This window comes from Anser anser (genome assembly GCF_964211835.1).
Source record: "Anser anser genome assembly, chromosome: 3".
NCBI lineage: Eukaryota > Metazoa > Chordata > Aves > Anseriformes > Anatidae > Anser > Anser anser.
In genome coordinates, this window is record NC_139722.1 from 40,066,406 (window position 1) to 40,092,689 (window position 26,284).

Genomic DNA, 26,284 nt, shown 5'->3' on the forward strand with positions numbered 1-26,284 from the left:
CTGATACAGCAGAATGACTTCAGCATACAGTGATGCATATACAAAAGCTTCAAGCTAAGTAAATTCTTCCGAAGTATTTACTTTATGCCAGTCATACACCCGTGTAATGTCATAATGTACACATACTCCTCATCAAACTAAATATGTTTCACATTGGACATAAATCACAGAATCATTTCACAGTGACATTACTCAAATTTCTACAAAAACTGCAGAAACTGAGAGGCAAAGCGTATTTTAACTGAAGGCTTTTATTTAGTATTTTGTATCTAGGATTGCTCTTAACCGGATCGCAATTCTATCCCGTGGATTTTATATTATTCTCAGAGAGAAAGTGTTTTGGTGAATTGAATTTTCTTCAGACTTGTCTTCCCTTACAACTGCGCCCTGTAAGAGACAGCAGCGTTCTCCACGTTTGTTAACTGTAACAGCATGAGAGTTACTTCAGTCAGGCACTAAGTGTCAAAACTACAAAGACCCACGTACGCCTGTAAACATCAAGAAAGCGTTCACAACAACTTCAGGTTTGGTCAAAAATAAATACTGACAGCTGCTTCTGATTCAGGTTGGTTAGTTTTCCCTAGCCCTCAATAAACAGCAAGCGTAAGGCATGTGGAATCCAAATTCTTTAATGGAGCTTAAGCTACGGAGCGCTGCGGGCGGTTCACCACGCCGTTTACACCGAGACCCTTTTCCTTCACCGGTTGCCAAGCTTCCTCCAGCCCACGGCTGTGGCTGGCCGTGAGGGCAGGCCAGGCCCGGGCAGGGGGCCCGAAGGCACCACGTATGAAGCCGGGGGGCTGAGACCGGCTCCGGGGCCAGCTTTGAGACGCCACGGGCAGGTGGCCTGACCCGCTCAGTCGCACCCACCGTGCTGTAGCGGGTGCCACGGGTGCGGCGCTACTTGCAGAGCCCCTCGAGGCGCTCCAGGGTGCCCTTCATGTCTCGGATGCGCTTGGCCAGGGCGGGCACGGGCTGCATGGCGCGGTCCAGCTCCTCGCAGCGGGCCACCAGCGCGTACATGGCGCGGATGCTGAGGTCGGCCGCCTCGCCCAGGCTCTCCACGCCGTCGCGGTAGGTCTGGATGCAGCCGACGCTGAGCGCCGTCAGGGCCTGCAGCCCGCAGTGCACGGCCCGCAGCAGCTCGTCCACCTGCGCCGCCACCTGCCCGGCCAGGGCCACCACGTCCTGCAGCGCCCCGGGGTCGATGGCGGGGATGGAGCTGGCCCCGGCCCCGGCTCCCGGCCCAGGGCCCGGCCCCGGCTGCTCGCCCCGCGGGGCGCCGCTCAGGCGGATCCGCCGCTCCAGGTTGTTGGCCACGAACTGCGTGAGCCGCCCCTCGCGCAGCACCGTCCCCTCCAGCTCCAGGGCGCTCGCCAGCGTCGCCCGGCGGCCCTCCGGGGGGGGCTGCGGCCGCCCCGCCGCCGCCGCCGCCGCCGCTGCTGCCGCCGCTCCGGTGCCGCCAGCGGCCAGGCTCAGCGCCTCCAGGCTCCGCTCGTCCCGCTCCGCTCCCTCCTCGGCCGGGGCCGGGGCCGGGGCCGGGGCCGGGCTCCCCGGTGCCCCCTCACCGCCCGGAACCGGCGGCTCCATGGCGCTCCCCGCGTGCCTAGCCGGGAGCGCGCCACCGCCCCCTCGCGGGCGCGCCGCCGCCGCCTGTTTATGTCGCCTCCGATTGGCTCCGGGGCCCTCGGGGGCGTGGCCGCCGGGCGTTCTCTTGCCCCGCCATTGGCCGGCGGTGCTGGCGAGGGGAGCGGCTGGCCCCGCCCCTTCGCCTCGCACTGCGGGCTCGGGACTCGGAGACTGGGGAGTGCCCCTTGTTTGTGTCCGCGCGGATTGGGCGGCCTGCGGAAGCGGGCGGGGCCGCGACTGTTTGTGTCGCTTCCGATTGGCCGAGGCGGGGCCTGAGCGGCGGCCGGCTCGCGGGGATTGGCTGTGCCCGCCGGAGAGGCGTGCCGCTCGCGGCGTTCCAGCGCGGCGATTGGCCGGAGGGCGGAAGGAGGCGTGGCCCGGCGGTGTAACAACACAGGGGCGCTGCTGGCTGCTCCCCTCACTCCCCCGCCATGTTCTCCTAGCAGCAGCCCCGACCGCGCCACCATCTCAGCCCGCAAAGCCCCGGCAGCCGCTCCCCGGCCCCCCGACCCCTCTCCCCTCCACAGCTCCGGGTCCCCGCGTCCCACCATGGTCACCACCACGGCGCCGCCGCCCTTCCTGGCTCGCATCTCGTCGGGCGCCGAAGACCCCCGGCGGCTGCCCTCCGGCCTCCTGCAGCGCCTCAGGCGAGGGGACAGCAACTGTGAGAACCAGCCCGGCTGCTGCCTGGCCGCCGCGGGGGGCGGCGCGCGGCCCGCGCTCAAGAGGGTGAGGCGGAGGAAGGGCAAGATCCGGCCGGGCCCCGCGGGGCTCCTGCCGAGCCGTTACCAGCAGTACCAGCAGCACCGCGCCGGCCTGGGCAGGAGGACGCCGCTGGCCGCCTACGGCCCGGGGGAGCTGCGCGCTCCCCCAGCTCCCGGCATGGTTACAACCCCCCAGGAGGAGCCCCCCGCGGCCGCCCCCTCGAGAGCCGCGCCCGGCAGACCCCTGAGGAAGGAGGTAGGGAATGCGCTCGGGCACTTCTCGGTACTTTTCTCCCCCTTTCCCCGGTGTTGGGGGGGTGGGGGGGCCGCTTGTTCCCGGCCGGAGCGCGGGGTGGGGGGGGGAGCTGCTCGCCCCCCTCCCTCCTCCCTGCGTGTGAGGGGCGGCGGCGGCGGAGTTTCCGTTACGTCTGTTGGGGGGGGGGGGGGAGCGAAACTGCCGCCGGTGATTGGCCGCCGCCGTCCACCAATGGGCGGCCGCCGCTGCGCCCAGCAACAGCCGGATTTAGCCTGCTGGCCGCGCGCCAGCCGCCCCTGCGCGCGCAGGGCGGGACGTGCGCGGGGCGCAGCGCCCCATGGCGGCCGGGCGGGGGGCGGGGGGGGGGCTGTGAGGGGATTGGGGGGGGGGGGGGACGCCGTGATGGCGGCGGGGTCTGGCCCTAGAGGCAGCCTAGGGGCTGGCAGAACCGTCAAGGAGGCTCCTCTCGAGGAGAGGGTTTGCCCGTTGACGTGAGGTCTTTGTCTGCGCAGGTCTTGAAGAACAAGATGGGAAAGTCTGAGAAGGCTGCCGCCCCCCACAGCCAGCCTGTTCACGGTTTCCATCTGTGTGAGCAACCAAAGATTAACAGGCAGAAGGGCAAATGTAACGTGCCGCTGACCAAGATCACCTCTGCGAGAAAGATAGAGAACTTTTGGCAAGATTCTGTACCGACAGAAATAATTCCGAAGCAGGAGAAAAAGCCACTTAAAAACACAGAGAACTTCAGAAATGCCAAGTCCAAGAAACCTGTCACCCTCACAGAAGCGAACCAAAAAGAAAATTACGCTGGGGCAAAATTTAGCGACCCGCCGTCACCTAGTGTCCTTCCGAAGCCTCCCAGCCACTGGGTGGGTGGCACAGCTGAACTTTCCGACCAAAACAGGGAGTTGATGGCAGTCCATTTGAAAACTCTCCTAAAAGTTCAAGCGTAGTTTCCAAGATCTCTGAAGAGCTGCAAAGATCCAGGAAACTTACACATGCCTTGTTGCAAAGAAAAAAAAAAATTACAAAAAAATTGCAAAAGACCGTCAAGTCTTGTAACCACGTACAAAAATCCTTGTATTATATTTTTTATGGTTGTGTAAATAGTGTACATCATGTATTATGTGTATATTCTTGTTCATACTTTGAGAGGTACATTTTAGTTTTGTTATGAAAGGATGTATTTTGCACTGCCTGAATGGTAGATGTCTTGTATATAAAACATGGACAATTTTAAGTGTGTGCTTGACACATGAAGACTTGACTTGATTTGCACAAGGTAATGAAAAATCTGAAAGGAGAGTACAACTTTCTGATGTCAAGGTTCCAGATCAAATGTGAATGGTTTACTCATGCACTACTGACAATAGTTTTACATTCTGTGTCCCAATCAAGTACAAACATGGAGTTTTCATACAAATGTGAATTTCTGCTCTGGAAACAATATCTGGAATTCCTGTTCATGTGTTTGTTACAAAATTAACTGGAATTTGAGTAGAATTCCAACCCATCAAATGAAGCACTGCTGGTTTCTTTAAAAAAGGAAAAAAAAAAAAAAAGCAGAGCTTTCTGCCATAAATTTAATTGGTCACTAAAAAATTAAATAAAACAATTTGGCCTCCCCTTAATCATGTCTCTGTTTTTCTTGTGTGAGTGTACAAGTGTTTGAACTTAAATTAACTGATTGCCTTCTTTTAGTGAATAATTGAGGTACTCGATAGCTCCGGTAACATTTCCTTTGTGATACGTCATTTGAAGTTCCTTATTCTTTGGTTTCTTTAAAGTTTAGATTTCAAGAAAGGGATTTAAACATCGAAATTCCTGCTGCAATTTTCCTTAACTTTCATAGTAAGTGATCATTAAACTAATTGATACTGAAAATTAACAGTAACTGAAAGTTAGGGTGCAAGTTAAGACTTGTGTTTTACACCCATTTTGTCTACCACTGATGGTTATGCTGGAAACTATGTTCCTCTGATATAAAATTATTAAGGAATTGAACTGTAGATAAGCATGACAGGTTTGTTGAGATAACGAAGATTTGTGATTAAATAACTGATATTTCAAAAGAAGTATAAAGCAAAACTACATGAGATTTAAAAACATTTTAAAATTTTCAGATCCACTGGAAAACAACGTAACCTCTGGGCGTTAGGTTACTAGGTAGGATATGTATGAAGAAAACAGCTAGCAGGGTCCTAGGTGAAATGTTTCCTTGGTATGGATCATCTTCTCGGAGCATGTTCAAGGGAGATTTAGTGGGCAGCGTTACCTGCATTTGTGATGTGTTGCTAGTTCTGATCCGTGCAATCGCCTTGTTGGGTTTGGGTGAATTGGTGGCGTTAGTTAGCCGCCAATTATGAAATGAGAGTGGTCAAAAAGTAGAGGAGAGTTTCTTTGTTTGTAGACATTAATTATATAGTTGCAAAAATGTTCATTATAGTGCTGTTAGGCTATTTAACTACATAGGCTCTAAACCAAGAGTTCATACAAAATTTTAGGACTGGCCCGAATACTTCCATGTTTACTAACTTAAAATACATACCTGTGTTAGTTGATACAATGGTACATAGTTGAGGAAAGCGTATGGCTTCTTTAGCCCAGTTTGCTTTGTAACCTAAATACTCCATAATTTAGCAAGTCTTCTAAAAACAAACGTTTTATACGTATTTTTATCATTAAACTGTAGTAGGGCAAAAAGAAAAGCTCGTAGAATCTCACTGAAGATGGCTCTAGTAGACCGTAAGTCCCGGTTTTACTACATTTGGGGACGTGCTGTTTTGATCTGCTTTTGTGCTGCTGTCTTTTCCTTTTGTCTAAATGCCAACAAGCACAAAGGAAAACGCCTTTTAAGAATTGCCCATAGCTTAATTTTTAAGTAGTGCTTAATTTTGTCAGCTGAACTTGTGATCTTCCTGAATCTTGATAACTGGCTTGTCGAGATGTAGTTTCCGTAAGCCCTGTAGGTTGGCATCAAATAAAAGATGGCAACTCTTTTTTTTCCCCCTGCTGATTACCTCTGTTGTTACTATCAGCCTCTTTTCCTCCCTGCCCTTTGGAGCTGACCTCAGATCACACAGTCTGAAAGGTATCTCTGATCCTACGTAAAACTTGCCAGTATAACGCACCTCTTTGTTGCTGCCTTGATTTGCTGACATCCCCTGGGGATTACAGATTTGGTTACACAACTGTCAGTAGTTCTCAGCTCCTCGGCCAATTCTTTAAAGCTGTTGGATGAGACTTCTGAAATCTTGAAAATTTAAACTTTTCATAATTTGCTGGATCATAAAGATTATCGGGGTAGGATAACAACATGTCATCTTTACCCTTTTGTTTTCCTACTCGGCATGCAGTTAAACATTTTCTTCTACAACCTCATTTCCTTATTGTCCTCTACAAGTTGTACTCTTAGAATCTTGATTACACAATGCCTTTTTATTTTTTTCCCAATAATATATGCCTGACTATCAACTGTTTAAGAGGAACTCTTCTGTTGTGATCTCTTAGAGGGTTTTATGTTACGAGTAGGCTGATCCTTATCCTAAAGGGTCTAGGAGGTAAGCAAGTAAGAGAGAAATGTAGTAAAATGTCAACATTGCCTGTGAAAAATTGATGCTGCCTTGCTGAATGGGAATCAGCATTAAATAGTTTTGGCAAGCAGAAATATTTAGTTGCTGATTCAATAGAGAATATTAATGAAGGGAACATCTATCAATTAAGGAGAAATAAATTACCTAGTAAAAGGAGCTTTCTGTCCTGAAGTTGAGCAACGGAATATTATCAGCTACGTAGAGGCTGAACTTTTTGTTCTGCATTTAGGGTGTAGAAGAATGTTATCAGAGCTAGGACAGGAAGGTCAAGAATTCAGCTGCGTTTGAAGAAAAAGACACCACCTCAGGAATTAATGTGCACAATGAACACATCCTAGCAGAGGTGGTGCTTCTGAAGTCAGCATTCTTCTACATCTATTGTTCCCCTGAGATAGTAAAACCTCGCTTACTCAACTCCCAGAACAGAGGCCTTCAGCCTTCGCTAAGCCCCGGCCGGGCTAGAAGAGCTGTGCAGGTGATTTTGTTTAAAGTTCCCTAGTGACATTCCTACGAGCTATGCGTACTCAGGCTTGTGTGCAGCAGATGCAGTCGTTTGTTTTGAGTGGTTCACAAATGCTTGTCTTCAGTCTGAGAATTACACTGGTTATGTGTATGTACACAAAGGTCGCCCATTGGTGAGCGAACTGCTGTAACATCTGTAGTTCATTACCAGAAAGGCTATTCTGGGGTCAAGGGCTTTTCTTGTATTTATAGGACTTTCCTAAGTATTTATACAGTTGTAGTTCGGCATATGTACATACACAGTGTGTGTATTTCAAGTAGTAGCATGAAGATCACTGCCATTTTGTCATTCTTAAGATCATGAAACAAAGTTTTGAGATGCGGTTTTTATGAAAGATGTTCACTTTAATAAGTGCTGCACTTTCATCAGGTGGGTCTGTGAACCTCAATTTACACATCAAAATATAATTTATTTGTTTTTTTATTCCCTGAAAGAAGACCTAGAGCTACATTCAATAAAGGACATACAGAATATAGGGTATAGGATATATACTATATATATATTATAGTATATGTATAATGTATAATGTTATATAGTATTAGAGTATGTATATAGTGTATTTAGAATATAATATATAGAATCAGGCCTTTCTCTTCCTTCAGGAACACTTGAAACTTGCGTTCTTTATTGCTTCACCAGAAAGAAAAATGTGTGCCCTTACCTAAAATAGCAGATAGTTTGATATACGTAATTTACATATATATGTGTCGTGAAGCTTTTGTAAGTTGCATTCCTTGCATCAGCTTATTCAAAAATTGCATGCTGTCATATTTAGAATATTGACTGATCATTTTAGGAATTAATGGCGTAGTAAATTGATAGACCCTGTCCAAACTTTAGAGATTCTCGGTATGTAAGCGATAAGGAACATGCTGATATATTTTTTTTCCCTGTAGTAGAAGTGATATGGAAAAAAGTTGACAATTAGAAAAACTGAAAAACAAGGTCATCTAAGAGATAAGAAAGAAGCTGCATAGATGTTGCCATTGAATTTTGTGGTTAGGAAGGGTACTGTAAGAGAAAATTATCTCCCAAAGTACCTGATGTTACAGCGGATGTAGGGGATTTGAATGAACAGATGAATGCAATTTGCTAGCAGTTCTTGACTGGGGAAAACAAAAAGAGCTGGCAGGTTTTGTGATGTGTGTTTTTGTCTTATCAGTACCTATTTTTCGTGACTACTAACTGCATCTCTGTATGGCGTGCTTAATGGCTAGCAGTGCTGTAGACACCACAGAGTGCTCTGGAAGTACGTGCTGCTCCCAGGTTCCCACAGTTTTTTAGTCTAACTTTAGAAGTGGTCTGAGAAGCTGTTGACTTGAAGATGCTGGGTTCTTGGGCAGAGTCGTCACCTGCCACGTTCTTTGTAAGAGGAGGGCGCTACCTGGAAAAGCAGCGTGCTTTTGTGTCATTTTGGCTCATGGCTTGAAGAGACGAGGACTCAACTGTTCAGTGTGGGATCAATAAAGTTGTCAGTCTAGAAGGGTGGAAGACTTCACACACAACTTACTCTTCATTTGTGACGATTTAAGGGAAAGAGAGGCTTGCTTTTTGGTTCACGTTGCTGTTTTGATTTCCTGGGTCTTTTAACAGAGATGAGGCAGGTAGATATTTAGACTGCTGCTTATCATATAAATTTGCAGTTGAAGTACATATGTGGGTGATAGCAGCCCCTCACATTTTAGAGATGGAAGAGCAGTCACAAAGAAGTGAACTGGTTTGCTGACGGTCCCTCAGTTCACTAACCCAGGAGCAGAGCCAAAGTGTCTGGAGCTGCAGTCAGGATTTTCCTTTGCTAGGACACATGGCTGCTATGTGATCCGCAGGTCTTCCCCACCCCACCGTGTATGTTAAAATGTATGTAGTATGTTAATCTTTGCTTTGAAATGTTCGGCATGTGTTATCATTGGTAGGGCTGGTGAGATAAACTGGACTGCAGTTAGGCTTTGTGTTGTGGGGAGTTATATTGCATGATGGCTTTAGTAATTTGCACATGAAAGATGGCTGCTTAATTTTTCTCCACCCCTAATTTTAACCCTTTGATACAATACATGACCTATACACAGTACTGTCATTTCCAGCTCCTGCTCTCCTTTCCCCACAGCCAACAGTGGGAAGACTGATGACAAGTCTGAGGTTTCTGCTTCTGGCTGCTGCTCTCCGCTGCTGCCTACTCGTGCAGCTGGCTCTGGGGACCACAGCTGCCTTTGGTTGGTACCTGTGCCCTGAGCCTGGTTTTGTTCCCCCTCTGCCCTCCCCACTGAGCTGCATTTTGCATGGATTTGCTCAGAGACACTTCACCCCGCTCTGTCCATAAGCAGCCTGGGTTCTCACGTGGCAGCGGGCCCTTCCATTGCTTTCACATGCACGATATCCCCATAGTTTCTTGAGTTTCCATTTGAGTTAGCTTTAGGCTCTCAGTTCTGGAAAACAGAAAGAACCCCAGACTATCCCAAGAGAGAGGGTCTTCCTACAGGAGGACAGAGGGTGAAGTTCGAGTGGCCCAGTCTCTACCTACCACTAGCCAGTAGACCTTGAGCCTTCCACCACCTTCCCTGAATATCTGTTTTCTTTATTCTTCACTGCAGCTGTGAACATCTCTTTCCTTGTATTTCCCCCTAAATGTTTCACCGTTCTCAGATTCCCTCAATTTGCCACAGATTTTCATACATGTATATTTTGCCTGAAAAATTCATTTCAGAGCATGCCAACTTTACCTGCTGTGTTCAGGATACATTTCCTCCAAGGAAGAATGCATTTTTTCTTCAAGGAAAATCAGATTTTTACAAAATGCAGCAATCTCTTGAGATTTCTCTGATCAATGTAGTATGAGTTGACCAGGCAAGCATGTAGCACAGTCTCAGTAACATAACCTGCCCCACCTGGTATCTTGGAGGGCTAGAAATGACTCTGATGAGCTGGTCCATGCAGATACCGTGGAATTCATCTGCCAAATATAATTAAAAAAAAAAACAAACAACAAAACAAAACAAAACAAAAAAACACAAAACCACACACACGCACACAAAACCACGGAGTTTAAGGATTGTTTCCCCAGAGATCAGGAAGCCTGAGATGCCTGGCCTGGCCTGACCTGGCTCATGTGCCACTGGGAGGACATTCCAGGAAGATAAATTCAGCCTGCAGCTCTGAGATGTGTGAACTGAGACTTTTTATCTATTTTTTTCAGGCCAGGTCTGCTGTTTGAGAGCCTGCCACAAGCACAGCCTGTGTCCGAAATTCTTCTTCTCAGCCTCCTGCATGTAGGATGGTGTCTTTCTACGTGTTCAGTGTTAGTTCTGTGGTTGGCTAGATGTTTTTGAACTGTTTGTGTCTTATGTGATATGAGGTAAGAGTTTACACCCCTCATTTTGCAGGGTCTTGTGGTTTATATTTCCTTTTTAATTCATGGCCATGTACCAGGCTAGTTCTGCACCTATAAGCTCTACTTTCCCCCATGTACCATGGTACCTTCCCAAAAGCACCAAGTCATGTGTTTTAGGAAAAAAGGAAAAAAAAAAAAAGTATTATAAAGTATTATACAGGCCACATATGCATGATACGTTTACTGTCTTCAGCATCTACAAATCCCAAAGCCTGCGGTGTCAGTTCACACCTGCAGGGTGACGCTCTGTACCGTTACTGTCATTTTCCCTCTGCCCTGTGCTACCTGTTTCTTCAGCCTTCCTCTGTAGTCCCCATCCATAGCCCTCGTTTATGCCAAATTATAGCCCTTCTTCCCTCGCCGCAGGAAACTGTTGTCTTGTAATGCATTCTGCTGCTCTTCTACCATGTATCTGTCTATATGCATTTGATTCACCTCAAAACTATTTCCAACATCCTTTGAACTGCCGCACTGAAATGACATTTACTCCGCATAAATGAAAATAAATATCCCAAAACATGGAGCCTGCAGAATTTTTTCTCCATTTTGGCCAAAGATAGAATTTCAAATTGATAATAGTAGAGATCAAATTCAACAGCTACCATATGACTTCTTGCAATATATCAGGCAACTTCCAGAAGGAAAACTTGCAGAAGGAAAAAATGCCAACACTTCAGTGTCTGCACAGGTAAGCGTGACCAACTAGCTATGCCTGTGCAGAATTAAACTCTTTCTTTCATGACTTCTCATTTTCCCTATTTTTCAAAGGTGCAATGACTACCATGATGTTTGGGATAAATGTTGAAGCTTTGAAGGGACATAGCTGGATACACAAGAATGAACAAGTGACAGAGTCTTCAAAATTTCCACCCTTAAGAAATTATGGAGTGAGGGGAGGGGTCAGGCAAGAACCCCCGTTTCTGGTGACCCCCCAGTCTGGATCAATTAGTCACCATCCTCTGTAATCTCATAAATCATGCCAATGTAAGCGTATTTTTGAGCGTTCAGAGAAGGCAGCCCTCCACCAGAAAGGGGTTTTCCCATCACACAGCAGAGCCAGCGCTCCTCGGGGGCACCCCGTGGCAAGACGAAGTCCCCACTGTCATATTCCTGAGGCAAAGTGAAACTGCTGAACAGGCGAGATAGCTGGGTTTATTTCTTCCCTCTGTGGCAGCACTGAAGAGTTAACCCCTACTGGTATCATGACAGTACTTCCACTCCTCCAAGCTGTTGCATTTTAGTATAATTTTAATACAAACATGCCCCGCTTTCCAAGTACTGTGGGGACACGAAGTGAAACGTGAGGGAAGGGTAAAAGCAATCTTGATCCAAATCGCAGCTTAGTCACAATTTTCCTAGGAAGGACTTTGCTTACTTTTCACATGACTGAGTTGGCTGCGTGGGCTCAGCCCTGAGGAGGGTTGGGGGGACAGAAGGAAGAAGCTGAAGGAGCAGAAAGTTGGTACGTGATGAGCGAGAGGAACTGAGCGAAGGAAGGAGCTCTTTTCTTGTAGGAACCTTTACAGGTGCCTTTACAGCATACGCATGTAGCTCGAAGTATGCACGGATATATAGGTTAAAGTCAAGGTCCGAGCTGGCCTGGAGCAGGCGTGGGCTCCCTCTGGTGGCTTCCTGGGGCACCTCTCGGGTGGCCCCGGGGGACACCAAGGGGCAGTCGCCCATCGGCCTCCCCGCAGCCGCGCCCAGGCCCCGCTTGTGTGGGGCAGCTGCATGGCAGTCACGGAGCCGTGCCTGGCCAGGGCCTAGCTGCGAGTTAATTCTCAGTTATGTGAGCAGATTAAATCGATTTTGATCTGTTTAAAACCTGCCAAATTTAATAAATGTATTTGTTTTTCACTAGATCACACGCAGGTGCAATGACCCTTAAAAATTTGCTACCTATCTTAGCTCTGCTGCTTCACCGAGCAGATGGCCCTGGCACCTGTGGGCACTCTGCTCTCTGGGGACAGCGACAGGGCCCGAGGGAACGGCATGGAGCTGGGACAGGGGAGGGTCAGGCTGGGTGTTGGGGAAAGGTTCTGCACCCAGAGGGTGCTCGGGCACTGGGACAGGCTGCCCAGGGCAGTGGGCATGGCACCGAGCCTGCCAGAGATCAAGAAGCGTTTGGACGATACTCTCAGACACATGGCCTGGTTTTTGGGTGGTCCTGTGCGGAGCCAGGGGTTGGACTCGATGGTCCTCGTGGGTCCCTTCCAACTCGGGGTATTCTGTGATTCTAGGGAGAGGCTTTGTGATGTCCCAGAGAGCCAGAACAAGCTGTGGGATGTCCTCGGGCAGCGCTGGAGAAAGGCTCTGCGGGTGGAAAACACAGCCAGCAGCTGACTCTCCATCTGCAGCTCAGCTTAGTACATTTATTCTCAGTGGACAGCGATTTATTAGGTCAAATATTGTTGTAAGGGCCAGTAAAAAAAAAAAATATCCTCCAGAGATTGCACAGTTTCAGATGGGCAGAGAGGGCTGCCATTGGTTGTAACAGTAAGTTCTCCCATGTGCAGCAACACGCTGCCAGCTAGCACCTCTCCTCCAGTACACACTGGGTGATGTCCTCCCACAGCAGCAGCCTATAGCATAAAAAAAGCAGCCTATAGCACATTAATGTGTGTTGTTATCGTGTACAGATATACTGACAAATAATTATTTAGAAGGACAATGAGAACTGTTAGGACACCAAAAAAAAAAGAAAAAAAAAGTTGCAAAAAAGAAAGAATAGTGCTTACGGTTTAGAATCAGAAAGTTAACGTTTTTTGTTTTTCTTGAGCTAATGTTTTACCAAAAAAGCAGCTGGAAGATTAAGGCAAAGTGGATTAGGCAGGAAGCCTCCATTTTTAAAGGAAAACATCCGGCGCACTTTTGGCAGATGGTGTTTTTGTAAAACACAAACTTATGACATATTAATTACTCCGTCCCTGGTGTTTTGAAAATGTAGGAGAACAGATTTCCTTCTGTGAACTTATGAACTTAGAAAGAAATTGCAGTAACTAGTCATAAAACTGTGAGTTCTCTCTATCCTGTGTTTTATGTCTGTATTTTTATCATAGGATACACAGGGCGGAATATGCCATCTATCAAGTGTCTATAAGTTAGACACCTATATCTAACCTCAGCCTCAGCAGTCAGCAAACAGAAAGGGGCACTTTGGTTTACGGCGACAATTTTTACAGGTTTGGAGGAAATTATAAATAAGTCAGTTTCTCAGAATTTCACACCATGTTATTGAGGGTGATACCTGTCATTACCAGCAGTAACATAGTCACAGGAAAGAGGAGATAGTTACCAGCTCATTTACCTCCAAAGAAATCTCTAAGCTCTTACAGATTGTTATAAAATATATATATTCTTTGTTTTGTTTTGTTTTTGTTTTGTCTCTCCTTCAAACTCGTCTTTATGTTTGTAATAAATCCGTTAATTCTGGTATTCACAAAAAAAAAAAAAGGAATATACATAAATTGCAATACTTTTCAGGCCTGCTGGATTTTAGCTTTAGTGATAATTTACAGCAGTAGGTTCTATGGACTATACGCCCATTAAGTGACAAAATTATTTTAAAAAAGATTAGCTGCTACATCAATGTACAGACAACCTGTATGTCATAAACAAAGCCACGACTTACTTGGTAAAAATATTTAGAAAAGTCGTTTCAAAGTCTCCTTTTTGTTATCAAAAGCATCCTAGTTTTTTGACTCAAGGTATTTTTAACATACTAGGTAATTCTATTTGAAGTTAAACTAATCCAGTTGTATTCTTGGACTGTGCCCAGACTAGATAACCCACGGCATCTTGATAAACAAATTTCAGTTAAAACTCATACATTATCACACCTGAAAATCCTTCTTTATTTATAACAAAACAACAACAACAAAAACTTATCCAAATGTCCTCGATAGTTTTACCTCTAGATGTTTCTTATTTTTCCCCCACATGATAACCCAATTGGTCAAAAACGTGGTGAGGTTAACTATGAAGCCTGCTACTGGGGAAAAGAAAAAAAAAAAGAAAAGAAAAAAGAAAAAACAACGGAAACAAGAACAAAACAAAACAAAACTTTCCCTGTATATAGATTTTTGTCTTCTAATGCAACATACTTTCAAATACTGCTATAATATGATGAAGACATCGTTCAGCCACGTGTGAAAGTGATTTATTCGCACACATGCCGGGCTTTTTTATACACATACATAGATATATTTATATACATTTATATACATAAATACATTTTTTACATAGGTGAAAAAGTTCTGTAGTTCTGTGGATTACTTATCAAACATGAAAACATTTCACATCTTTTAAAGGTAGTCCCAGTCAAAATGTCTTTTTTATTGTAATTAATTTTGACTTTTTAAATAGCATTTGTATATGAGACGGAGATGCCAGACAGTGTCTCATTTACCCATGCTTCACCTTTCACTATGCTTAACAGAGTTTTTAACAATACCCTATGAAACTAGCTTGACTGTTCATCTATCCTGAATGGGTTAATTCAAGTTCAGAGCATGGATCGTATTTCAAACTTACTCAGCAGGGCCTTTAGCTGAGTTAGTTATTTTTGGAATTGGCTAAGTTTTTGACAAGTTTTGCAAGAATTTAATGTTTATCCTCAGCTCTGTTCTGGATGCACTCGTGACATCGCTTCAAGGTCATAGGCATTTAAATGTCACCTAGATACAGAAAAACAGAACCTGAAGTCTTCCTTGTACCCTGCTGCTTCACATGAACAGTCCTACTGATTTAATGGTCCTGACTGATTTAACAGTCTGACACATTTAACAGTCCTAATGACTGATAATAACAGTCTTTAATGAGTGATTTGACAGTCCTACTGATTTAATGAATTCTAAGCATCACTGTGTTGGACCAAATCTTCTCCTTCCAGTGAAAAGGTTTAAGTTTAAGCCCAAACTTAAGAGTTCTAAGATGAGGACATCACTTTCAAATGAAATACCAAGTATCAGTGAGATTCCTCGCTGTATTCATTTCAAGACATCCAGGTTATCATAAGGTTATGAAGCTTCAAACAACTTTGTAATCTATTTGTCCTGTACTAGTGAGAGATTTAGCCATTTGAAATAAATGAACTGAGGTGTTAGTCCTCTTCAAATGCCAGCCAACAGCCAGTTTCATGACACAAACTCTGAGAGCTGGAGCACAGGAGAGAATGTGCATGTTGTGATGTTTCCTCACATTGTGTTTTAGTTGAATGTCAGTCTTCCTCTGGGGAGATCAGGATGGAGATCACAGCACTGAGGAAGAATGCTTTGATGAGATCTTAATTTTGTTCCTGCACTGGAGAACCTTTGTTGGGAACTTGCCTCTGATTTTTCCACATTCTTTCACCTTTCCCTTAATGGCTTGGACTGTGACCTTGTAGATGTTGATCTACAGCATATTTGAAATGACCTGGAATGGAACTGAGACTGGCTGCAAGAGTGTCACCTGTACTCTGGTGTGCAAAACGGACCCAGTATTATAGCAGCACTTCTGTGGTTAAACAACAGTATTTGCTCTTGCTGAAATTACATCTTAGGCATGCGTCCTTGAGCTATCTTGTCAATTCTGTGAACAATGTTCATATTTCTTGCTTTCAGTTTTGAAATCTACTTAAGATTTTTAAAGCAGCTTGGTCTCATATCTATGTACCACGCAGTACCACTTTTTCATATTTAACAGTAGTTTCTTTGCATTCAGAGCTATGCGGTCTGACAGCTCTTGATTTGTGCTGCAAAATTAGTCATGAGGGATAAAAAATACTCCAGTTAGTAGGGTGATATCATCAGCAGAATAAATATAAAAAAAAATTCAAGAGACTGTATTACCCCTACAGTCTCTTCAGAATAAATTAGGCACTGGCATATTTTTGTGAATTTAATCTTTGTTCAAAGTAATATCATAGGACATTTTCTTTCTTTTTTTTTTTTCTTTTTCTTTTTCATTTTGCACACAAACTGATTATTCCTGCATGAGCACAGGATCTGCAGAAGATAAAAGAAAAGGAGATATCTAACAAATGAAAATGTAAGGCTGTCTTAGCCATGAAGCTAAATAAAGCTTCATTAATGAATTAATCCCTTATAATGCTGAATGATATAAAGCACCTCTCACCCTGGGACCTCTACCACATGTCCAGACCAGTCTCCTGCCCCAGCCACACATCTGCCCAACTGGGTAAGTTTCTCCACATGTAGTCAGGAGCTGTCCCCACAGACTTTCCAGAAACAGCTCATCTGCCAGGTGTTTGGGAGTCTCCTGAACCAAGACAGACACATTTACAAAAAATAAAATAAAATAATTAAAAAAAAAAGCCAAATACTTCTGGTTTGTGGGAATTACTCACAAAATGTACCAATATCAGAGTAGTGGTTTTCTAGATCTGTCTAGAGAAAATAAAAATGGATTCAACTTTCATCTGTGTAAGCTTAATTGAGTGTTGGTCTCCTCTGCAGACTTCACAGCCTGGTGTACCCAGGTGAGAACATTGAAGTTCTGAGAGAGGCATTTTGGAGAGAAAGCAAGCCCAAACAAAACATAGCACATATATTTGATCTCAGAAAATGGTAAGGTCTAAAGCCTGACTCTGTAGACACTCTCACACATTTATCTTTTCTTCTAGTGAGTGGACTTACTGAAGCGACAATTCATACCACAATCAAACACATGCTGAATGTGTCTTCATGCATAAGGTCTTACCACGCATGAAAAAGATCCATTTTGCATACAGACTTACTAATATTTTCTCTGCAGACTGTATATACACATGCATTGTTTTCATTGCTCCCTAAGGGCGATCTGTAGTTTGCATCCTGCAGAGGGCATGAAAGAGATGGACATGACAGTTGGTAGTCACTGCTTGGATTAGGGCAAGACCTGCCCTGTGAGAAGGGCAAGTTACTCCTCCACCATTTGGGAATCTGGAAGGATTTATAGAATCACAGAATATCCTGAGTTGGAAGGGACCCATAAGCATCTTCAAGTTCAATTGCTGGCTCTGCACAGGACCACCCAAAAATCAGACCCTATGTCTGAGAGCATTGTCCAAACACTTCTTGAACTCCAGCAGGCTCAGTGCTGTGACCACTGCCCTGGGGAGCCTGTCCTAGTGCCCGACCCCCCTCTGGGTGCAGAACCTTTCCCTAACACCCAGCCTGACCCTCCCCTGTCCCAGCTCCATGCCGTTCCCTCGGGTCCTGTCGCTGTCCCCAGAGAGCAGAGCTCAGCGCCTGCCCCTCCGCTCCCCTCGTGAGGGAGCTGCAGGCCGCCATGAGGCCTCCCCTCAGCCTGCTCTGCTCTGGGCTGAACAAACCAAGGCACCTCAGCTGCTCTTCGTATGTCTTGCCCTCTAGACCCTTCACCATCTTTGTGGCCTCCTATGGACACTATCTAATAGCTTTATGTCCTTGTATTGTGGTGCCTAAATCTGCACACAGTACTTGAGGAGAGGTCACACCATCACAGAGCAGAGCAGGACAATCTTTTCCTCCAACTGGCTGGAAATGCCGTGCTTGATGCACCCCAGGGTACAGTTGGCCCTTTTGGCTGCCAGGGCACACTGCTGGCTCGTGTTCAGCTTGCTGTTGACCAAAACCCCCCTTTCTGCAGGGCTGCTCTCCAGCCTCTCGTCCCCCAGTCTGTACATATAGCCAGGGATGCCCTTTCCCACGGGCAGAATCCGTCACTTACGCTTGCTAAATTTCATGTGTTTTGTGATTGCCCAGCCTTCTAATTTATCAAGATCTCTCTCCAAGACCTTTCTACCCTTGAGGGAATCAACAGTTCCTCCTGATTTAGTATTGTCTGCAAAGTTACTTAGTGTGTACTCAAGTCCTGCATCCAAGCAATTTATGAAAACATTGAAGAGAACTGGCCCTAAAACGGAGCCCTGCGGAACCCCACTAGTGACTGGCCACCAGCCTGATGTGACCCCATTAACTATTATCCTTGGAGCCTGACCATCGGCCAACTGTTCACCCATTGTATCATGTATTTACATGGCTGTATGCTGGGCATTTTGTCCAGAAGGATACTGTGAGACACAGTATCAAAAGCTTTGCTGAAATCCAGAAAGATTACATCAGCTGGCTTCCCTTGGTTAACTAGATGGGTGACCTTGTCATGAAAGGAAATTAACAGGACTTTCTCCTCACAAACCTGTGTTGGCGGTGATCAATGACTACATTGTCCTTCAGGTGTTCTTCAATAACTCTCAGAATAATCTTCTCCATAATTTTACCAGGCAATGAAGCGAGACTGACAGGCTTGTAATTGCCAGTGCCTGTTTTCTTGCCCTTCTTGAAATCTGGGATAACATTTGCCAGTTTTCAGTTGACTGGGACCTCTCCAGGTAATTAAGTCTTGTGATGACATCAGCCAGCTCTTTGACTACTCTGGAGTACCCAACCATATCTTTAGTGCACCCAAGAATCTCTTTGAGCACCCAAGCATCCCTTTGGGTCATAAAAACATCTTCCCAAGGCATCCAAGCACCTCCCTTGGGCACCTAATTATCTCCTTGCTCTTTGTTTAATGAAGGTTCTGGAAAAGGACAGATACGATAGGGAAAATAGGTGGATTTTTTGTAGATGGTTGGTGAGGAGAGTGAAGACACTTGATATTATAAGGAAAAAAAAATTAGAGATTTTCCCATTGAAATTAGCAGTAGTTCTAATAGATAATGTATAGCTTAAAGCAAGAGGAGAATGGAAAAACCTGACAATTATTTTTATGCCTATGGTGCTCATTGAAAGTACTGGACAATATTTTTTTCTTTATAGAAGTTACACGTTTGTTAAGGATTTACTAAAAGTAAAAAGTGATACTGTAGAATCAATATCCAGCCCGACTCCAGAAAAGACATTGCAAGAGCTGGAAATTTAATTTTGCTCTTCTGACTTGCTCAAACCTTGGACTTTCTGCCAGTCTGCAAAGCAATCACGCTAGAGAGTCTTATGATAGGAGCACCTGATGCTGGGAAGCCCAGGTTAAAATTACCAGCACGCAGCGTGCAGGCTGCAGAGCAGCCAGCACATACTGGAGATGCCTGGGCTGCCAGGGCAGCTGGCAGCCGTGGGACACCCATTGTCCCTTCCCTGTGCCCACCGTCACCTCCGCTTTCCAGTGCTGGTACAGGCACTCGCTGCCAGGGCAAGTTTATTCTCTTTTTTTGATTTATTTATCCCAAAGTAGGTCACTCTGGGCCATCTGTGGACACTTAAGAGTTGCAGAAGGTTGCAGATTCCCTATCCTGCAGCTTAATATATATATATATTTATAACCTCTTGTTCTACCTAGCTGTTGGATACACTGAGAGGACTAATCACTAAGGTTAATTCAATCGGGAAATGATTTTACCAACTGAGTGCTGGTCTTACTTATATATGAGAGTTTAGCGTAATCACGGGGGAGTTAATGCAGCCTGATATTTTGCTGATGGTGAACCCTGGGCAAGCCCTGCTTTCAGCAAAGAGTTACTCATGGTTGTCTTCTCCAGAAGCCTTGCTGAAAGTTTGGGGAACCTATTGCTGCTGCAACGGTGATTTTTTTTTAATAGTGCTCTAGATTTGAAATGATGACATGCAAGTTATCCCCAGGAAGATTTCTGGAAGGACTTCTCTTCACACGGCTGAAACAGGGGATACATCACTGGCACCACACAAGTCGTAACCAGTGCCTTATGGACAGATTTCATATTTGACACAATAAGCAGCATTGACAAGGAATGGGGAGGTCACACACGTGTGGTACAAAGCATACATAAAACATACTACAGAGCACACAAATGCCTGTCAGTGCACAAACTGTGTGTGAGAATGCAGGAGATGATGAACATTTTAATTACAGTCACCAGTCCTGGCCATCTTGCTACTAACTGGATGCTGTTTGAGGCATACCCATATTCCTCCTGTTAACATTAAGCCACCTCCATCACCCGTTTTGTGAAATGATTAGGGACAATAGGAGAGTCAGGTCTCTATAAAGTACAAATGCACAGACCAGATGTGAGATTTATAACAGGCTATGAAAAAGCAATAAAGTTTTGAAGTATCTGAACAAACTGCAACTCAGTGTCTCTGTGATATTGTTAAAAACAAAAGAAGTAGCTTAACTCTAGTAAACAATGAACAGGCTAGGGTAAATGAAGATTAAGCTCTCTTGAATTGGAAACAACTAGAACACATTCACAAAATTTGCCAGAAGTCATTGGGCAATGCATGACTTCATCTTAAAATTATTTTAACCATTAGTTGAGACCAGTATGGATCAGACTAGTTTGTCCATAATACAATTTAATCACAATTGTTTACAATTTTCAGTACTTTTTCACAGGTCTCTGGATATATTGGATGTCTTAGTTCTCAGATTTTAAAAATATAAAAACATACTTGTTTCATTTCACAGTGATGAATATGGCTGCACGTGTTCAAATGACTCTGGAACTCTTGCAGAGTTCTGTAAGTGTGTCACACTGACCTGAGAAAATCCAGCTGCACTCTCATGAATTATTTCTATACACAAGGTCAGTGAAGCTCGTAGTAACGTATTGTTCTTTTAAATAGACCTGCAGACAAACGTGTTTTTTTTTCACTTATCTGCTTGTTTTTTTTTCTTGTTTGTTTTCAGAAAAAATATATAAAATTGAGCAAATCTACAAATTTGCTATATCTGTAAACCTATTCTTGCCAGCAGTAAGTCCAGGAGTACATACATGGTGAGCGCGAACACATTCTTTAAGTGCTTTTTAAGTTTGCAATATCACATAAATTAAATAAAGACTAAAAAAACCATCTGTGTTATAACGGCTATTACCAGTGTGTTATTACTTTCTTTATTCCCACTGTGAATAGATAAAGTATGTTTATGGAAATATTTATTTTTACATGAATAACTTAAGCAAGTAATCATTATTAAATGAACACCCATAAAGCTTGTTTTGTTTGCGTTTGCATCATTGGTACAACTCTGTTCAGTAATAGGAGCAAAAATAATGTATCTTTTTAATGTAATTCCCAAGGTATTATGAAAGATATCAACATTTAATATAGCTGTATCTGTGATTACGCAGTCCATCATAACTCAGTTTTTAAAAAAAAAGATAGCAAAGAAAGCTTTGGGGGTAACGGATTTGCAATTAGACACAGTAAGCTGCAGGCTTGCTGTCTCAGTAACCCCTCAGTACCACTAAATCCACAACAAAGTACTTAGCAGTAATACTGTGATGCCTAACAGAAATAATCCATTTAAGATTTTTGTAAATGTACCATATTTTAGCTAACTTCAAAACAGTATGCTACAATAAAATAAACTAGAGTGCTTCACATAAAGTCTTTTATGAGAAAAAAAAAGGCATCTATATTTACACTGAAATTTAAAACATTGAAAATTGAATATTGTATTGTTTGACTTAAGCAGTCATTTTCGCTCTGCTTAACCCACAAACAGAGATCGTCTATGAACAAACAGCTGTAGTACTTTGAAGAATTAATGGATTAAAAATAATGATCAGTAAGAGCTGTAAAATATCTTTTCTCCAACAGGCTAAAAGAGTTGGAGCCTGCCTGCAGTTCTGTTTGAATCAAGAGCAGAGTTAAACTTTATTTCTATCAGAATGGGACCTGACTGTAACTAACTGGGGGCATGCATATGTTAGTAAAAAGGTATTTTAATATCAAGAGAGATCCAATTTTTTTTGCATTACTTTGAAAAATTTTGCACAGTCTAGAATTCATTTTCACTTACATTTGCACTGTCAGTAATATTAAAAATAATAATACTAAAAAAACCACTATCAACCATTTTAAAAAATTGACAGAGGAGAGAAGCAATTAAATGTGTGGAGATTTGTGTAACTTTTTTTTTTTTTTACTTTCTGTTAAGCTGTATAAATATTTACGAGGGAAATCACTTGGTCTCATGAATCCATGCAATTTTTGACCATTCCCTCTGCCTGTTTTCTGTGTGGCTGTTCATGGTGCTGTCCACAACACAAGTGGTCAGTGAGTAAACCAGTGAGCTTACAGCAGGAAAGCCAGTAGTAACAGTTGATGTGCAAGCTCTTCTCCTTCCTCAAGTTGAGGTGGCTTGTTTCGCAGACTGCAGAGAGGTTTTTGCAGTAACGGAGTCTTAAGCTATTATGGTCACTTTTGCCTTCCCTTCTTGACTGTTTGTGTTTACATTGCAGTGAATAAGTCATGCTATGAAATGAATCATTGAATTTATCTGGCTTTAAATGAGCAAAACCTGCCTTTTGGAGGTAGAAAGGAGCCTGACATCTAAAATGCAATCAATTAACAAAGCACCTAATATAACAAGGTCAGTAATGGAGTAGTTTTATCAAGTGTCTTGATGGGACATCTGTCTGATTAGGCCATTTTCATCACAAATCCTTTCAAGTTTTAACAGCATTATGACCGTAATGATGATGCTACTACAGAAATGGTACAAATGTAACATTTGACCCATAGTACAATGTAAAATACATGGCTTTATTATAGGTTAAAATATATACGTACATTTATCACTGTAAGAAATAAAAAGGCGTATTGGGAGCAGGATTTTAATTGCAGCAGTGGGAGAGGTTCAAGGCAGTTTTCTCCAAGGCAAGAATCTTAATATTTGCCACTTTTCTTGCAGTTACAAAGCTAAAGAAGTTTGAATATGTAAGAGGGAACAAGCAGTCAGTAAGCTTTGTGTGTTAAGAGTATTGGCTATTAGTAACAGTAGAGAAATAATTCTCTGTTTATGTTCTGCTGTGCAAACTTCAAAGAGCCCCATAGTAGCTGATAAGTTTTATGTAACCAAAGAAACAAATAGGAGCTTATCTAGACCTATCTTTCAAAAAGCTACCTTCCCTAACTGGCAATACTTAGCTCACGTTAACTTCATGACCTGTTCATGAAGTTAGCTAATACATCTTGTTAAAAAAATCACAGCCCAGATGGAAGAGAAACACAGCAAAAATAGAGAATACAGCTAAATCCTGTCTGCATTCATGCAGCTTTCTGAGTGCAGATGTAAATATGCATCAGATACAAGAGCACTGTTCTGTTAAACCAGTCTAAAGCTACCAAAGCTTCCACCAGTCCCTGTGGTTAATGGTGCATAAAAGTGATTGTTTTGAAAATAACTGTGTCGGTTTACAATGTTCTTGCCCCTCTCCCAGAGGATACCACCCACACAGCAGAGTCAGCAGGCTGAAAACACAGCTAATTCTACGCTGCTTCAGGATAAAGTCCAGTGTTTAAAGCATAAAATGCCAAGGGGGGAAGGGGTAGCTGGAGTTAAGCTCCTGGACTTTGAAACAGCTCCCAGACATTTGTGTCCTTCATTCTGCCACCAGAGCTACAGCAGGCATCCTTGGCAGTTACAAAGAGCTGGGGGCAGTGACATCTCAAATAGCCACAGCTGTCTTCTGAGCAAATGTATCTGAGCTCCAAGCACAGTTTTTGCATTGCCCTTTTGGGTACAGGTTCACAGCATTTGAACAATTGGTGAGGTCTTAGCCATTAAGTCAAATAGCTAACACATGGGAGACTGAGAAAGGAGGACAAAAAAGATCCTGAGGAACAAAAATGCTGTGTGAGGAATTTCCAATTTAATTCCAAGTTTTGCACATGATGTGACCAAATCTGAGGGAAAAATTAAATTCATATTTTCTGACTCTTTCTGCTCTGGACAATGGAATTTTGACTGCAGTGTGATTAACTCTTAAGTGGTGGGAACAATATGTCTGTAGGGAGAAGGATTTGCTTTTCTGAATCCACCTATCCTGCATTTCTTTTCCCTTAATAAGCAATGTATAAAATTTCGTGGCCTCCTTTATCCATTAACAGTTAAATAAGACAATATGCTTCAGTGATTTAAGACATCTCTCTTTTCAAGATCTTTAAAATTTGTGTGCTCTATTGTGATAGTGCCATTGTGATCTAACCAAAGACCCCCTTATCACTCTTGCTTTTTAAACATGCAATCCCCTTTCATTTCACTCTATGTCTTGATAAGTACTTCCTAATACAAGCCTATTTGTAAACCACACTGGAATGTTATTTTAGGCAAGTCAGCCTACAGTTTCTACACACAGCATCAACATGCTTTTGCTTTTACGACTTACTGTACTATTGTTTTTAAAGCTTTGGATTTTGCCTTGAAATCCAGGCCACCCTGAATTTAATAACAAGACTTTCATTGAGTTCAGTCAGATCTGGATTTCAACCTAAATGCCTAATGTTGCTAATGTGGGATGAGGTAAACTTGATCATCAAGTTTTTTATGGCCACAACAGATGTTCCTTCCTTTAGACCAATGGAAAGGTCCAAAACCTCATCCACCCTCTACAACAAAAATACAAGCATTTGTTTACAGCTTGATTCCAGGAATATGAATTGAATCAGCAGCCGCGAAGTTTGTTTTTGTTTACTTACAAATAAATATATGCATGGTTCTTCCTTTTCTGAAACAACAGTGATGATGTCTGGATTGTATTTCGTCTGTCTAGTAACGGTATTTTTAGCAGGCTAATACTGCATTATAATTTGTTTAGCAAAACAGAAATATCAGCATGATATTTTTGATCTTCTTTTTAAAAAATGCACTCATATATGTCTACTAAACCAGAAAAACATGTTTTGTATATATTTTTTTTTATTTTGTAGATTTCTTATTTATGTCAACTATACTACAATATTCTCATAATCATAAGCCAAGGTACAACTCGCAACTAGTAAACAGAAATGTTTTCTTCCTACTGGTGTAAATCAATGAATTTTAGAATGTGCATAATATATGGAAAGTCTAGTGCCTTCTCATAGAATAGGGGAAAAATTGTGATAGTCTAACAAATGTGAACTGAAGTTTGCTAATATGAGGAGCAAAAACATTATTGCTTGATTTGATAGGTACCATCACACCTCTGGTGTAAATACACAGAAGTTCTTCCATGCAAAAAATTAACACACACCAAGGAGAAGACACAACAGGAACAAGAGTAGGAAGGCAAGGGCTTTGTATAAAAGAAATAGAAGCCCTCACTTGGCACGCGTACATTACTTACAACTAAAAATACCTACCCCCTTTCCTTTGTCTTTCTTAAATAGATCTGATTTCAGGATTCATAACTCTGTTTTTACTATGACAGAGAAAAATAATTATTGTGGCCTTGCTTACTCTTCTCTTTATACAAACCTGTTCTCTTGCTTTGCTCGCAGACAAGATCCCTCTTTGCCCTGATAATGGGCTAGAGCAGTAAATGTAGTTTAATTTTGCTTTTGCTGGATGGCCTTGGCAGGGATGCTCCAGGCAGCTCTGCCAGGATGGGATTGACCATCCTCGTCTCATCCTCAACTCATCGAGCTGAGCTGAACCAACAGCTCGCTGCCCCCACACCATTAGTCTCATGATAGCCCTCTTGCCTCCAGCCAGGCAACTCTGTCCACCCCACTCCCAGGTCTGGCACATTTTGGACCTTTGCCCGAGACAGTTTATCTCACTATATCAGCAAGAAATTACCTAACTTGTTGCAAAAGGTATTTTTCTGCCATTTTAGTGAATTACATCCACTCAGGTACAGATCCAATGAATACCAAAGACAGCATGCGGCAGGAGTTTTTGACTGGGAGAGGGAAAATCATGGTGGAACTAGGGAAGAACCACAGGGGGCAGTGAGATATTACATGCCTCATGAAACTGTAGCCAGCTAAAAAAACACCATTTTCTTTTCTGAGTTGCTTCTCACTGACTTAATTTGCTCATTGAATATGCCCAACCCAGACAAGAGAAGCAGCAGGAGCAAGCTCCTGGGCACGAGGAGATATGAAGCCCAGCAAGGCCCTCTGAGGGTACAGCACCCTCAGGCGCACGCTGCCTGGCCTCTCGATGCGCTTGCTCCTTGTAGAGAAAGGAGACACTTGTAGTGGTGTGATTTCCCTGCTGTGAAGGATAGTCAAGCCCCTTGGAGCCTCTCCACTTTGATTAATTGCTAGGATGTCAAGACTCTGGTCTGTTTCGTATAATTTGCCTACTGTATTCTTTGGATTTGCCCTGTCAGTGTTTTCTGTCATCACCTATCATTATTAACTGACATGCTGTCACGGCCGTCTGACAGTCTTAGAGGCCTAAGATATATCTGAGTCATGATTCCTCGGTAGACTAAGCCAGTCCTAGATGGGGTCCAATCTGCGAACTGGCCTCCCT

General features: G+C 43.7%; 2 protein-coding genes across 2 annotated transcripts; one reads left to right on the plus strand and one right to left on the minus strand.

Moving 5' to 3' along the window:
- Nucleotides 1–235: 235 nt before the first annotated feature.
- LOC310897658 (uncharacterized protein) lies at nt 236–2,219 on the minus strand (the record flags this gene model as incomplete). Its single annotated transcript, XM_083831497.1, is given in 3 exon segments — nt 236–1,695; nt 1,697–2,026; nt 2,028–2,219. Coding segments are annotated over 3 exon segments (1,317 nt in total). The 3' UTR covers nt 236–900.
- On the plus strand, nt 2,179–4,220 carry PNRC1 (proline rich nuclear receptor coactivator 1; the record flags this gene model as incomplete). Its single annotated transcript, XM_083831498.1, has 2 exons — nt 2,179–2,589; nt 3,102–4,220. The coding sequence occupies 2 exons, from the start codon at nt 2,179–2,181 to the stop codon at nt 3,540–3,542; spliced, it is 852 nt and encodes a 283-aa protein (XP_083687624.1). The 3' UTR covers nt 3,543–4,220.
- Nucleotides 4,221–26,284: the final 22,064 nt, after the last annotated feature.